A 14,047-nucleotide genomic window follows, 5' to 3' on the forward strand; every position below is an offset into this window, starting at 1 on the left:
TTCCTGTGGACCTATTTAAGTAGAGCCTAACAGACGTTTGCAGAGGCGTAAGCTTCGTTGGGTGAAATACCACTTCGTCAGACGCCAGTCTTGCGTCTGACGAAGTGGGTATTGTCCTACCCACGGGAAAAACGAGCTCCGACTCTATTCCTCGCATCCAATGCAATCTGGAGCAGCGTTCCTTGCGCGCACGCTCTCATAGCGAGCCTCTGTATCATAAAGCCCTATAACTATCACATAATCGGATGAACAGCAACACGGACGACTCTCTGCACTGCTGGATTTAACGATTTAACGAGTGTAAGATATTTATTCAGATCACAAAGTGGGTAGCAAATGGATCATATAATGCCAATAACAAAAATAAATGCCACGCTATACGTTTTTTCATCATCACCTTCATCAGAGCCTCAGAACATTCCCTCAAGACCTGCACTTATTGTCGAACTAAAAGCACTTCTGAGCCCAAATCTTGTCCTGGCGGAGATCACTTAGAAGTGCGATGGTAAACTCTGTAAAAAGAACTCATCAAGGATATCAGATGCTTTAAAACGTTCACTAATCCACAACACCACCTCATGAATGTAAGATTTGTTTTATCTACTACAAAATAGAAAAAAAAATCTGTACGGTAGTTGGGATAGAAAATAAAAGACTACCCCTGCTGCAAATTGGAAACTCCAAGACTAAGGTGATAAAAGCATGGGGGTTTCCAAGTTGAATTTTGATCAGGATAGCAGGGTTTAGCGATTACTACTTTGACGTGGGATCTCTGACATCAGGTGTTCAAACCCTTAGTTGTGTTTCGTTTGAAAATGATTCTATCCAGCAGTACGATTGGATCCGTATGCAGTATGAGGAATATTGGTAGGTGCTACAAAGGACAGAGCTCTACATACAAAAATTCAACGTGTCTCGTGTCTCCCAGTCATCTCACCTGTCTGACTTTAGCTTCTTTGAGCTTCTGACGGGGATCTGAGCATTGCGGTGAATACAGGTGCAGACAATGAAACCATGGGGTTTGCAGAGTTGGCTAACTTGTTAGTGGTGATCATCTTGTAATATTTGATTGAGAACCAGGACCTATTTCAAGTGCATTGTGTGGGAACTTTTGAATACATACCCTTGCGTGCACGTAAACATCCCTCTAAAAAGCATCTTTTTGTGTACAGCGAACTATTTAGTCACATACTAGTTTTTTAGGTGGGTTGGCACAGACACAATTTAAGACCTCTGCTTATTTCTTAAACATGCACTGAGAGAGCAGCAGACACAAATTTTCTGCATAGGCTAGTCTGTGTCAGACCAGCAGCTCTGTTAGCATGGCTGTGTGCTTAAAGAAAAAGCCAAAGTGGAAACAAGCTAGTGCAAGAAAGTAGTAAATGGGTGGGCTTTGTAATGCATTGTTCCATCTTGACTGTCTTCACTTTTTTAATTTTTTCAGGTTGCCATTCCCTACGTTCCTTAGCCTTCACAACAACCTTGCTGACATACCTCCCCGCGGGAGCATCCTCAGCCTAGGTTCACCTGGGAAGAGCTTAGTTTGCAGAGGGAACCCACTGGTGTTCAGCTTTGACGTGATCTGACTTGTATAATCCCCCCAAATGTCTCCTGGAACTAGCTGGACGCACATGGGAAAACCCGCAACGTTCTCCCTATTGCTTCAGTGATCTCCCGGGATTCTTTCAGATATTTTGTAGCCTAGTCACAACGTGCCCCAATCCTAAGGGGAGGTAAGTTCGCTGCTCTGCTGCTTTCCCTGTCTTACCTGATTGGCTTTTCTATTTCTTTCTAACCTAGTCTTTTTGGTAGCTTTAATGCATGTGTTGTCATTACTAGTCAGTGTTTCGCTGCTGTGTGGCATTTGCGAGTAGGCCCCAGGTAGTTTCTTCTCATAAGGGAGCTGTCCCTAGCCCTATCTTACAATTATGGCTGATCTCCTCTCTAAGTCAGTAAGTCCTGCAAGGTCATTGAGTTCTTAAAATCTTAGCTACTTGTTGCAAACACTGCCAACAGGAGCACTGTTTTGATAGAACTGTTTTAAATTTAGTACGCAAATAATACATCTTTAGAACTGTGCGGGCTGTACCAGGCATGTTCTGGGATTCCTGCAAGTGTTGAGCACAACTGTCACATGTAACCTGTATGCAAGGAGGGTTTTACAGGCATTGCAACAAGACTGCGGGAGTTCCAAGTAATACTTTGCGCAAGGGGATTTATTCTAATTTCATATGCTATTTCTTAGGCTTGCTATTACTTGCAGTTGCCATGCGATGTGTGAGGGGGATTAAACAGGCGCCTGCCAACTTACTCTCAGGTCCACACTGACAACTCAGCCAGGCTGCAAATCTCCCGGCTCAGCGCTGGAGCATGTACTCCTGGTCTGCTATTAGGTGTGCTAGCGATATTCCCAGCCGCTGTGAATGCAGCACTTGACTCATCAGGTGTGGACCCTCACCCAGCCGCTGTTATTGGCCTGCAGGGTATTAAGAGGTATCCCAGAATTCCTGTCTACAACCAAAAACCGGGTGGAAGGTTACTCCCGAGCTACGCAAACACAGCTGCCTCTTTGCTCAGCGAGTGAGCCGAGCCCAAGGCTTTGGAATAGTTCACAGCTATATTTGCTCGAGCGAGACACAACAGCCGGTAGGGGTGGGAGGCGTCTCGCGGAGAAGCTGCTTATCTGCCGTCTGAAGCCTTTTTTACATTATAAGAAGTGATTGTGAGAGGGGTGGGAGAAATGGCCAAGATTTGCTAAGGCATAGGGAGCCTCCACTCAAATGTCTGCCCTCCAAATGATCCCGCTGCTCTCTCTTTCCCACGATGGCTCCCTGTCGACATCTACAACTGCACTTAACCCCCGCTTTTTGGAACTTCAAGTCAGGTAGCTGTCACAGTGTCTGCTCCAAAAATCCGCTCTCCCTGTCTCCCCCACGCTCCCTGTCACACTCCACCCCACCCCCCTCTTTTGAAAAGCACGTTGTAGCCACTTGAACGCTGGGATAACTGCCCACAATGCACCACTCCCAACAGCGCTGCAAATGCTGCAAATGTGGCCACACTGCAGCGCTGTTCCTACACAGCTGTACGATCACAGCTGTAACTCCCAGCGCTGCACATTTCCAAGTGTAGCCATACCCTTAGTCTGTTCCTTAACTACCACTTCGGTCATGGTTCTGTCTGCTTCTTACCACTTAATATGATAGCTTCAAAACAGGGAGTGGATGGAGGATGGAGAGGCCAGAGATTGGGTTGTGTTGAGTGGGAGAGGAATTTATTTCCTTGCATTTCACACATCTTGGACAATGAAAATAGATTGATTGGTTTCACTTTATCATGAACTAGCAGTGTGCTGCTACAAATGTGGCAGAGGCATAGTTAACTCAGAGGCAGCTACAATTTAAAAAAAACAAAAAAAACCCCACAAGCACACCTCTAGCAACATTTCTGAAAATGCCTGCTTCTGAATAAGAACAATCTCCCTGCTGTAGTAGGAGAACATAACTGTGTGTTACGGCATCGTTCTGTTCTTATGGAAAATAGCATCCAAGTTCAGCATGCTAACTTCACTCAAGCAGAAGAGAAATGAGGTTATGAGGGGGAGAGCTTTTATTTATATACACACACTATTGATAACTGTTAGAAGGGGCCTGGTAGACTGGAAAATACAGCGGGTAAATGGATTTAACATTTAAAGACATGTTTGACAGTCCCCAGCATGACGTTCCCGCTTAATTCTTAGAGAATTTTCCTTTTCTGTGGAATGAATTGGCCATTGTTTCTCTCTTCAAATAGCACTTTTCCCTTCTGTAACTCTTTCACCTGGGTGTTCAAGTACTTTAGAAACATGAATTCTCTCAAACCCCTGGGAGGTAACTAAGTATCTCCATTTTACAGGTGGAAAAACTAAGCATTTAAGTCCCTTGAGTTGTAAGGCCATACAATGAATCAGTGGCAGAGCTGGGAATAGAACACAGATGTCCTGACTTCCAGCCACTTCAGCAACTACTTAGCAAACACTATCCTTGGGTGAGAAAATTGTTGGCAAAATTAGGCAAACTGCTGCTATCTCTGAAAAAATCCAATAAATGTGTTACTAGAAGCTGCGCATAAACTGATCTTTTCAGTTTCCCCTTCAGCACACAGATACGCTCCTCCTCACCAAAAATTTCTTATTTCCCTGACTTTTGCTGTTTGAATTCATCTCTAAGATGAGGCAGGTGCATTAGAAATCATGGCTGGCTTGCTCATTTCTGTAGAGCATGCAGGTTTCACAGCAAACCGCTGAGTCATTGTTCTAAAAACTGCCTTGCTTTCCTTCCCCTTGCAGGTGTCTACTTCGACAGCTGTGTCCGACAAATCAAGTTTGTTGACTTCTGTGGGAAGTACCGCCTGCCGCTCATGCACTATCTGTGCTCCCCAGAATGCTCCTCCCCCTGCAGCTCCGCCTCTCAGAGCTCCACTTCCCAAAGCGAGTCTGATTCAGAGGATGAAGCCATTGTTGCTGCACACAGGATGCAGAAAGTTCTTCTTGGATAAAAGGGAGTAGTGGACTAGAAAAGAAACCTGTCACTAAAGCAATAGTGGAAATGCAGAGCCGGAGGGTCTTTCCTGAGGGACTCATTAGAAACAGTCCTGTAAGCGGCAGCACATATGAGCAAATCTGGAATTGCTTGGTATGATCCTGCTTAGAAGAACTAACTCGTTGCCTTGCCTACATGGGGATGTGGTGGGGCTAGAGTTATCACTAAACTACCATGGAGATCTGTGTAAAGGGAATCGGTGACAGCAGACCTGCCATGTCTGGGAAACCTGTCTAAAGGGGTTTTTGATAGCATGACACTTCACTACTGTGATTGGCTTTAGCACCATATGGAGCAAAGAAGACTGTTCTTGTTGTGGGGTATTACGCTGCGGTAAATCAGCGAGAATGTAACTGTGCTATTCTGGGTGTAGGGGCTCCAATGCTGTATTTATCAGCAAATCTTTCTCGTATCATCTTCAACACTGTGCTCTCTCCCTTGATTTCCACTTACATATTTACATACTCCCCCCAAAAACTTAAAATTCTTTTTGTTGGGGAGAGATTTTTCGAAGATCTGAGTACTGTCTTCCTTTGCTCCAGACTTAGGGTCTTCATCTACTGTAGATGTTAGTTTATTACAGCCCTAGTATTGAGTTGGTTTGGTATGTATCTCCTTTTTTATACTAGGCTGCTGTTAGTGTCTCCTTCTGACTCATCCTTATCTCCTCTTTGCAACTGGTGCATCCGTGTCCATGCAAAGCATCTCACTGAGCCTTGCCACCAGTATAGATCTACAGCCATATGCCCCTGTCGAAAGGACCAAGTGCATTGCCCTCCACTGTACTTTAAATTCATCTGGCCCCAGTGGAGCAAATGTGCGCCTAAACTCATGTAAATTCCATAGTGCCTCTCACTCAATCTTTCTGTTGTGTCCTCTTATTGAGGATAGCTTCTTTTCGCTTTTTACAGTATAACTTTGCATATTGGAGGCCACGCAGTAAGGCTGTCATTGCCTGCATTAAGCAAAATCTCTGTGTGAGAATCTTATTCCATGGTGTCAGCAACTTGTGCCTTGAAAAAGCTCACTACTTTCCTTCAGCTGAAATACAAATTGAGGAATATTGCAGAGCACTATTCTTCCTCCTCTTTCTCCCCATCCCAGTATGAAGAGAGAAGCTGGTAGGTGGAAGTGGAAGGCAAGCTACTTTGAGCATGTTGTGTGGGAGACAAGTTGGTGTTGAAGGCTGTTGTATGTTTTAGTTTTGCATTCACTCTTGTTCGTGCATTCCTTTGCATTGTTCAGATGACGTAGTCACTTACCTTAAACTGTATTTAAAGGGAAACTGCAAAGATTAGATATAATTCTGTAGCTAAATATTTAATATCTTTTAAAGAGTTAATGAAATTAACAGGTATTTCCATCTCTTTACCAAGGAGAGCTGATGGTGAGTTTCTAAGTCCAGGTAGTTAATGTGAACAGTGGGATCACGTTTTTTTTTTTTTTAAAAAAGGCAAAAATATCTACTTGAGGGGAAGCAGTTTATACAGTTGCCAATTCTTTTATGTATCTCTCCGTTCAGTAAGAGGCTAGGCTTTAAGAAGTCAATAAGGAATATCTGAATGAGTTCTTCAGTTGCCAAATGCAATTTCTCATGGACTTCTGTCCTGCTCACTGTCTGCTTTTAAAATTTTTGATTGAATTGTATGGGGAGGAATTGACCTCTTTTTGTTCCTTACTCCTGTTGGCAGTAATGAATGGAAGGGATTTAATCCACTGAGTAATGAAACTTAATCCCTACAATGCATCTTTGTTACCCAGTTCAAATAACTGTTTTTAATGCATTTTATTCACACCAGGGAGATTTTTTTTTCCCCTTCTGCTTGAATGGTTCCAAGATACTTCAAATAGACTTCTTCAGGGTGCACTCTAATACAGGAATGACTCCATCTTGGAAACCTCTCTGATTGTTTTGTTTTTCTGAAGAGAGCATTGGTGATTTTGTACTGAACACTAAAGGATTAAGGGGCTTTAATTCAGCCTTCTTGTGGAATTTTATCATGAGCAGTGTGTTACTTTACAAAGTCTTAAAGGTGCCTTATGGTTTATAAAAGTATATTTTGCTAGAAATGTATGAATATAGAATATTTCTAACAGTATTTCATTATGACCTGTAAACTGATTGAAACACTAAGCGAAAAATGTTCTTTCTGAAAACTGTCTCTGTCCATTACTTGGTAATATCTCAACTCTAGTGTGGTGAGAAATAGAGGGTTCCATCAACAGAGTCATAGAAATTAGAGACTTTCTCTTTCCCCATTCTATATAGGATTAGAAAGTAGAACAGTCTCCTGGGGGAAGTAGTAACACTCTTGCCCCTTGGGTCAAATAAAATTATACTGTAGGCAGGATTGTGTGTATTATATTAAAGTCATTGCAGAATTTTGCTGCAGAATCTAGATTTTAAAAAAATCTTGACTTAATGGTTCTACAGATAAATGTGAAAACACAACCTGATTGTAAACGGAGTGGGTAGTTTTCCTGAGTCTGCCAGCAGCCTGAAACAGTAGTGTTAAGAGGTGTGAACTGCCCCATTTATCTCAATGGGGCACTAATGCTAAAACCAAAAGGTGACAATTTAAATATCAACGTAGCTTTCTGCTTCACTGTTGATCATTTTAGAAACTTTCAGTAAACCTGCTTATCCTACAATCCTAAACTGCCTCCTAGGTGCCAGTAGCTTCAGCTGCCTCCCTCTTGCCACAACCTCCAGCTTTTGCACTGCGGTTAGCAATTGTCAGTACAAAAATCTGTCCCATATTGGAAAATGGGACAGTGTAAAACACAAGCTTCTTTTGAGTGTATTCAATTTCATGTTTAATTATAAACCTCAGTATTTTACTTTAAATGGAGCTGCTGCAGACTTTCTCAAGTGCTGCAGATTCTACAAAACTTGTCCACTGCACATGGGTCCAGATTACTGTAGTTTGGGGGGCTTTGGGCTGTCCTCTGCCACCAGCAGTCTTCTGCTATAGTAGAAGAAAGACTAAATCTAGCTTCATGCTGTACCTGATTACAAGGCAGCGGACATATCTCCCTGACCCCGTTGCTTGTCTTTCTGGGAGCATGCCCCGTAGCCCTCTTAACTTTTATCCTGGCTATCACCACTAATGCTTTGAGGGCTTTGTATGTGATCCTTTACTGAAATGAGTTAGATGACTGCCTGAAGCTGATAAATGTTGAGCAAACCAAATGACGACTTACCTGCTATTACAGAATTGCCAAGACTACATGGCATTTCTCATGTAGGTGAACTGGAAACACTTCCCATACAGACATGAATTTTCCCCCATTCCCCCACTGGGGAGATATACACTCCCCCGCCCCGAACTTCCCCAACACCCGCCAGTTATGTGTTGCCAATTCAGTAAATTGGAAATTTGAAATGAAATTGAAACATTAATACACCTTTTAAAAGCATGTACAGTCTATGCAGGGCCCTCCCAAATTCATAGTCGATTTTGGTCTATTTCATGGTCACAGGATTTTAAAAATTGTCAATTTCATGACTTCAGCTATTTAAATCTGAAATTTCACAGTGTCGTAAGTGTAGGTCCTGACCCAAAAAGGAGTGTGAGTGGGGGGAGGGGTGTCACAAGGCTACTATACTGGAGTTGTGGTACTGCTACCCTTACTTCTGCACTGCTGCTGGCAGTGGCACTGCCTTGGAGCTGGGCTGCTGGAGACCAGTGGCTGCTGACTGGGAGCCCAGCTCTGAAGGCAGAGCCACCGCCAGCAGCCGTGCAGAAGTAAAGGTGGCATGCTATCGTATTGCCACCTTTACTTCTGCACGGCTGCTGGTGGGGGGCTGCCTTCAGAGCTGGGACCATGACCAACAACAGCTGCTCTGCAATGGCCCAGCCCTGAAAGCAGCACAGGAGTAAAGATGGCAATACTGTGACTCTCCTAACATAACCTTGTGACCCAACCACCCCTGAAACTCTCTTTTGGGTCAGGATCTCCAATTTGAGAAATGTTGGTCTTCCCCATGAAATCTGTATAGTATAAGGCAGGGGTAGGCAAGCTATGGCACGCATGCCAAAGACGGTATGCAAGGGGATTTTCAGTGGGCTTACACTTCTTGGCTCCTGGCCACCGGTCCACGGGGTCTGCATTTTAATTTAATTTTAAATGAAGCTTCTTAAACATTTTAAAAACTTTATTTACTTTACATATAACAATGGTTTAGTTATGTATTATAGACTTATAGAAAGATACCTTCTAAAAACATTAAAATGTATTACTGGCACGTGAAACCTTAAATTAGAGTGAATAAATTCAGACTCGGCACACCGCTTCTGAAAGGTTGCTGACCCCTCGTATAAGGTAAGAGCACACCAAACACTAGATTTCGCAGGCAGAGACCAGATTTCATGGCTGTGAATTTGGTAGGGCCCTAAGTATATGAGAAAATACCTGTACCTGAGAAAGCATAATGGGTTTGAAAAGTATGAGCAAATACTAGCTTCCTCACACAGCTGTTATTTGTCACTGTATTAGTGCATTTGTTTTGGCTATATTTGCCTACCTAATTTCAAATTATTCTTTGTAAGCAAGGTCTGAATGAACTCTCCCCTGACACTTAGGGTTTGGCTACACTGGTGTGCAGTGCTGGGAGTTAAAGCTGTCTTCGTACAGCTGTATAGGGAAAGCGCTGCAGCGGTGTTGGGAGTGATGCATTATGGGCAGCTATCCCACGGGGCATCTCTTCCCATTCTGGCACCGTGGTTTGTGGGAAGGGGGCGGAGGGTGCGGGTCATTCTGCTTCCTGTCCCAACGCCCTGTGATGCATCGCTTCACATCCCAGCAATCCCTGTTTTTCTGTCCACGTTTGGCGCCATCTTGACTCTCTGAACGGTTTCTGTGCAGCTCGATTTCTGTGGGAAATGGAACCCGAACTGCTGAGGAATATGCTGACGAGTCTTGCCAGCACATCACGTTTGGCAGTTGAGCTATTGCTTAAGATCCAAAGTGGTGATGAGTCCAACGACGATAGCGAGTCACGTGACGCATACGACACGAAATTGCTTGTGGCATTCACAGAAATGTTCAGCACTGTGGAACGCTGCTTTTGGACTCGGGAAACAAGCACTGAGTGGTGGGATCACATCATCATGGAAGTCTGGGATGACAAGCAGTGGCTGCAGAACTTTCGGATGAGAAAAGCCTCTTTCATGGGACTGTGTGAGGAGCTCACCCCCACCCTGCAGGGCAAGGACACGAGATTGAGAGCTGCCCTGCCGGTAGAGAAGCGGGTGGCTATTGCAATCTGGAAGCTGGCAACTCCAGACAGCTACTGATTGGTCGGGGACCATTTTGGAGTGGGAAAATCGACCATTGGAATCATGTTGATGCAAGTTTGCAGGGCCATTAATCACATCCTGCTATGAAGAACCGTGACTCTGGGGAACCTGCAGGACATTGTGGATTTTGCACAAATGGGTTTCCCTAACTGTGGAGGGGGCGATAGATGGGACGCATATTCCTATTCTGGCACCACCCCACCTAGCATCCGAGTACATTAATCGGAAAGGGGTATTTCTCTATGGTTCTCCAGGCGCTTGTGGATCACCGTGGGCGTTTCATTGACATTAACACAGGCTGGCCTGGAAAGGTGCATGATGCACGCATCTTTCGGAACACTGGCCTGTTCAGGAAGCTGCAGGCAGGGACTTTTTTCCCAGACCGGAAGATCACAGTAGGGGACGTTGAAATGCCCATTGTGATCCTTGGAGACCCCGCTTACCCGTTAATGCCTTGGCTCATGAAACCGTATACAGGGAAGCTTGACAGGAGCAAGGACCGGTTCAACTACAGGCTGAGCCGGTGCCGAATGACTGTGGAGTGTGCTTTTGGCCGTTTAAAAGGGCGCTGGCGATCTCTGTATGGGAAGCTAGACTTGGGGGAAGCAGCATCCCTGCGGTTATATCCGCGTGTACCCTCCATAATATTTGTGAAGGGAAGGGTGAAACATTCAGTCAGGCATGGACCTCTGAGGTTCAACGCCTGGAGGCTGAATTTGCACAGCCAGAGAGCAGGGCTACTAGAGAGGCCCAGCACAGGGCTTCAAGGATTAGGGATGCCTTGAGGGAGGAATTTGAGGCTGAAAACCAACAGTAATGTTTGGTGCCTTGCACGGGAGTGAAGTGCAGTGGTTACAATGTTAGTAGGAATCTGTTTTTCCTAAGCTGATTTGCAGTGCCTGTTTCTTTCCTGGGCTAAGGTATCTTTGACTTTCTGCAATAATAAAGACTGTTTTCAAAGCCAAGAATTCATTTATTGAAAAGAAAATAACTTTATTGACAGACACACAACATTTTGGGAACCTAAAAGGGCAGGGGGGGGGGGGGAACTGTACAGTCACAGGTTTGAATATGTCCTGTCTGGAGTGCTGTGCAATGACTGCTGCACTTCAGGATGCCTATACTGCATGGTGATGGGGGTTGAGTGCAGAGGGTAAGGGTCGTAGTTCTCAGGGCTGGTTGGTGAACGTACAGGTGTTGGAGGCAGCTGGTGGTGGTAAGAACCTGGATGCTGGGGAAGGGGGTTTTGAGCTGACATTGGGGCACAAGGGAAAGAGCTTTGGGACGGGGAGGGGGGGATGGCGTGGTAGTGCTCTGCCTGCATGGCTACGAGCGCCTGGATAGAGTCCGCTTGGCGCGCCAGGATGCTTATCAGCTGCTTTGTGCTTTTCTTCCTGGCCGCTGCGTTTCTCTGGCAGGATCCTGCTTTCCCTTTCCCTCCAGTCCTGCAGTTTTTGATTCTCTCTGGCAGAGTGATCCATAACTGCTTGCAGCATGTCTCTTTGCTTTTTCACGCTTCTTCCGAGGTTTTGGAGTCTTTGAGCTGTTGATAACACACGGGGCAGCAGCCGAGAACTCAAGGTTGCTTGTGGAAAGGCAAAAAAGGCAACAGTTAACAGAGGCAGCATTGTTTATATCTCAGACAGTTATTCCCACACAGTGAAGGAGTTACAGTCTTCACAATAGCATAATTTTCCCATACCAAAGAGAGCGCACATAACCCACAGGAGCCCCGAAATGGTGAGTAAGGGGGACTGATTGCTTCAGGGCTGTACTGTCCTGGGGTTTCTGTGCATTGGGAAAGCAAACAGCTGCAGGGGCACCTACACTGAACACTCTCCCAACATTTTCCACAGGAGTTGATCCTGGAAGATATCTCGCTGCTGCGGGTCACCTGGGAAGCGGGAGGGTCTTCTACAGCAATGCGGATTCCACCTGGCCCCTATGCAGCTTGCCTGTGTGCAGCAATGGTCCCCCCCCTCACGGCACAGTGGCATGGACGATTGCGTTAGCCTGACTGGGACAAGGACCACAGTGGCTCTCCCTATAAACTTGCGCAAGCGCATTGCCCACGCTCTGGCTGAAACTTTTGAAGAGATTACCGAGGCCGATTACCGCGACATGATAGACCACATCAATGGGCTATTCCACATCTAGGCATGCATGCATGCATGCAGCCCTAACCCTCCCCCTCTCCCGAAACATTTCCATCCTGAAAATAAAAGCCGCTTACCGGAACCTGCTCCTCTGCTTTGTCCTCCACCAAGTACCGGCTGCTGCGACTGGCTACCTTCCTCCTGGCTTGAGAAGAGCTCCTGGCTGCATGCCTCCTGGGACTCCGGGGTGTCTCCCCCACCCAGTACCCTCACTCTCGGTTTCCTCCCCACTCCTTCCCCCTCCTCTCCTCCACCCTCCCCCCCCCCCCGAAGTGTCCATCATGGTCCTCGGAGTGGAGGTGGGGTTACCCCCAAGTATCGCATCCAGCTCTTTGTAAAAACGGCAGGTCATGGGGGCAGCGCCGGAGCATCAGTTTCCCTTGCAGGCTTTGCAATAGGCACTCTGCAGCTCCTTCACTTTAACCCTGCTCTGCAGCATGTCCCGGTCATGGCCCCTTTCCAGCATGGCCCTTGATATCTGCCCATAGGTATCGTAATTCCTGCGGCTGGAGCGCAGCTGGGACTGCACAGCTTCCGCCCCCCACACGCTGATGAGGTCCAGCAACTCACCATTGTTCCATGCTGGGGCTCGGTTGTCACATGGAAGCATGGTCACCTGGAAAGATTCACTGATTGCACTCCACACCTGGCTGAGCAACAGGAACGGGATTTTTAAAATTCCTGGGGCATTTAAAGGGCGGGTCACCTGAGGCCAGGGCAGTAGAGTTTGAACTGATGAGCAGAGTGGCTGAACAGGCATTCTGGGGTACCTCCGAATACCTCTGGAGGCCAATAACAGCACTTTTGGTGGCCACAGCAGTGCTGCTGCTATAGTCCTTATTCCCCAGGTTGAGGTGGAGTACAACCAGCGCTGTAGCCAGGGAGATAGAGAGCTGTATGTGCCTTTCAAGTGTGGACGGTGAGTGAGTTGCAGCGCTGTAAAGCCACCACTAGCTCTTCAACTCTCCAGTGTAGCCAAGCCCTTAGTGATGAGCCAGAGGTGGGTGGAAAGGCGTCAGGACCAGACTATTTACATGAACAGACAGAGCTATGCTGCCCACGTGAACAATTTTGGCTGGTATTGGGTTACAAATCACTTTAGTATACACCATCCAATCTTAAACCAAACTTTGCACCCCTTGATAATCTACGTTATTTCCAGATCACCAGAAACTTCTACGCTTAAACTCTGTACCGTTCACTTTCTTTTTGTGCTTTCTTTCTTTTTTTTTTGTTGATCATAATTAAATGTGGGGGTCATGAAACGTTACCATCCCTATTGTAAGAATGAAGGACAGGAGAACTGTACTTAGCCTGCCTGAAGGAGGAGGGTTTCCGTCAGTGCTTAATTTTTGCCAGGGCTGAGGCCTGCCACCTCTAGGCTTGGCAGTTCATAGCTCTGGGACCTCTTGGCTTATTAGATCAGGGTACGACTACACTATGGGATTATTCCGATTTTACATAAACCGGTTTTGTAAAACAGATTGTATAAAGTTGAGTGCACGTGGCCACACTAAGCACATTAATTTGATGGTGTGCGTCCATGGTCTGAGGCTAGCGTCGATTTCTGGAGCGTTGCACTGTGGGTAGCTATCCCGTAGCTATCCCATAGTTCCCGCAGTCTCCACTCCTTCGAATTCTGGGTTGAGAGCCCAGTGCCCGATGGAGCAAAAATCATTGTCGCGGGTGGTTCTGGGTACACCCTCACCCCTCCCTTCGTGAAAGCAGCAGACAACCATTTCGTGCCTTTTTTCCTGGGTGAACTGTGCAATCGCCATAGCACAGCAAGCATGGACCCTGCTCAGATCAATACTGCAGTCGTGGACATTGTAAACACCTCGCGCATTCTCCTGCAGTCTATGCTGAACCGGGACCTGCAAAGCCAGGCGAGGAGGAGGCAGCGACTATGGCAGAGTGGCGACAAGAGTGATGAGGACATGGACACAGAATTATCTCAAACTGCAGGCCCCTGCGCTTTGGAGATCCTGCTGGTAATGGGACAGGT

The 14,047-nt window shown here is 46.2% G+C and overlaps 1 protein-coding gene across 1 annotated transcript in view; it reads left to right on the top strand.

Annotated features, from left to right (window-relative positions):
• LRRC58 (leucine rich repeat containing 58) overlaps positions 1-6,021 on the top strand; it is a 21,275-nt gene extending 15,254 nt beyond the window's left edge. Inside the window, 1 exon segment of the mRNA XM_075071853.1 lies at positions 4,331-6,021. Within this exon segment, the coding sequence (XP_074927954.1) occupies positions 4,331-4,539 (209 nt within the window). The 3' untranslated portion in view covers positions 4,540-6,021.
• The last annotated feature ends 8,026 nt before the right edge of the window (positions 6,022-14,047 follow it).

This window comes from Chelonoidis abingdonii, chromosome 1, assembly GCF_003597395.2.
Source record: "Chelonoidis abingdonii isolate Lonesome George chromosome 1, CheloAbing_2.0, whole genome shotgun sequence".
Lineage (NCBI taxonomy): Eukaryota > Metazoa > Chordata > Testudines > Testudinidae > Chelonoidis > Chelonoidis abingdonii.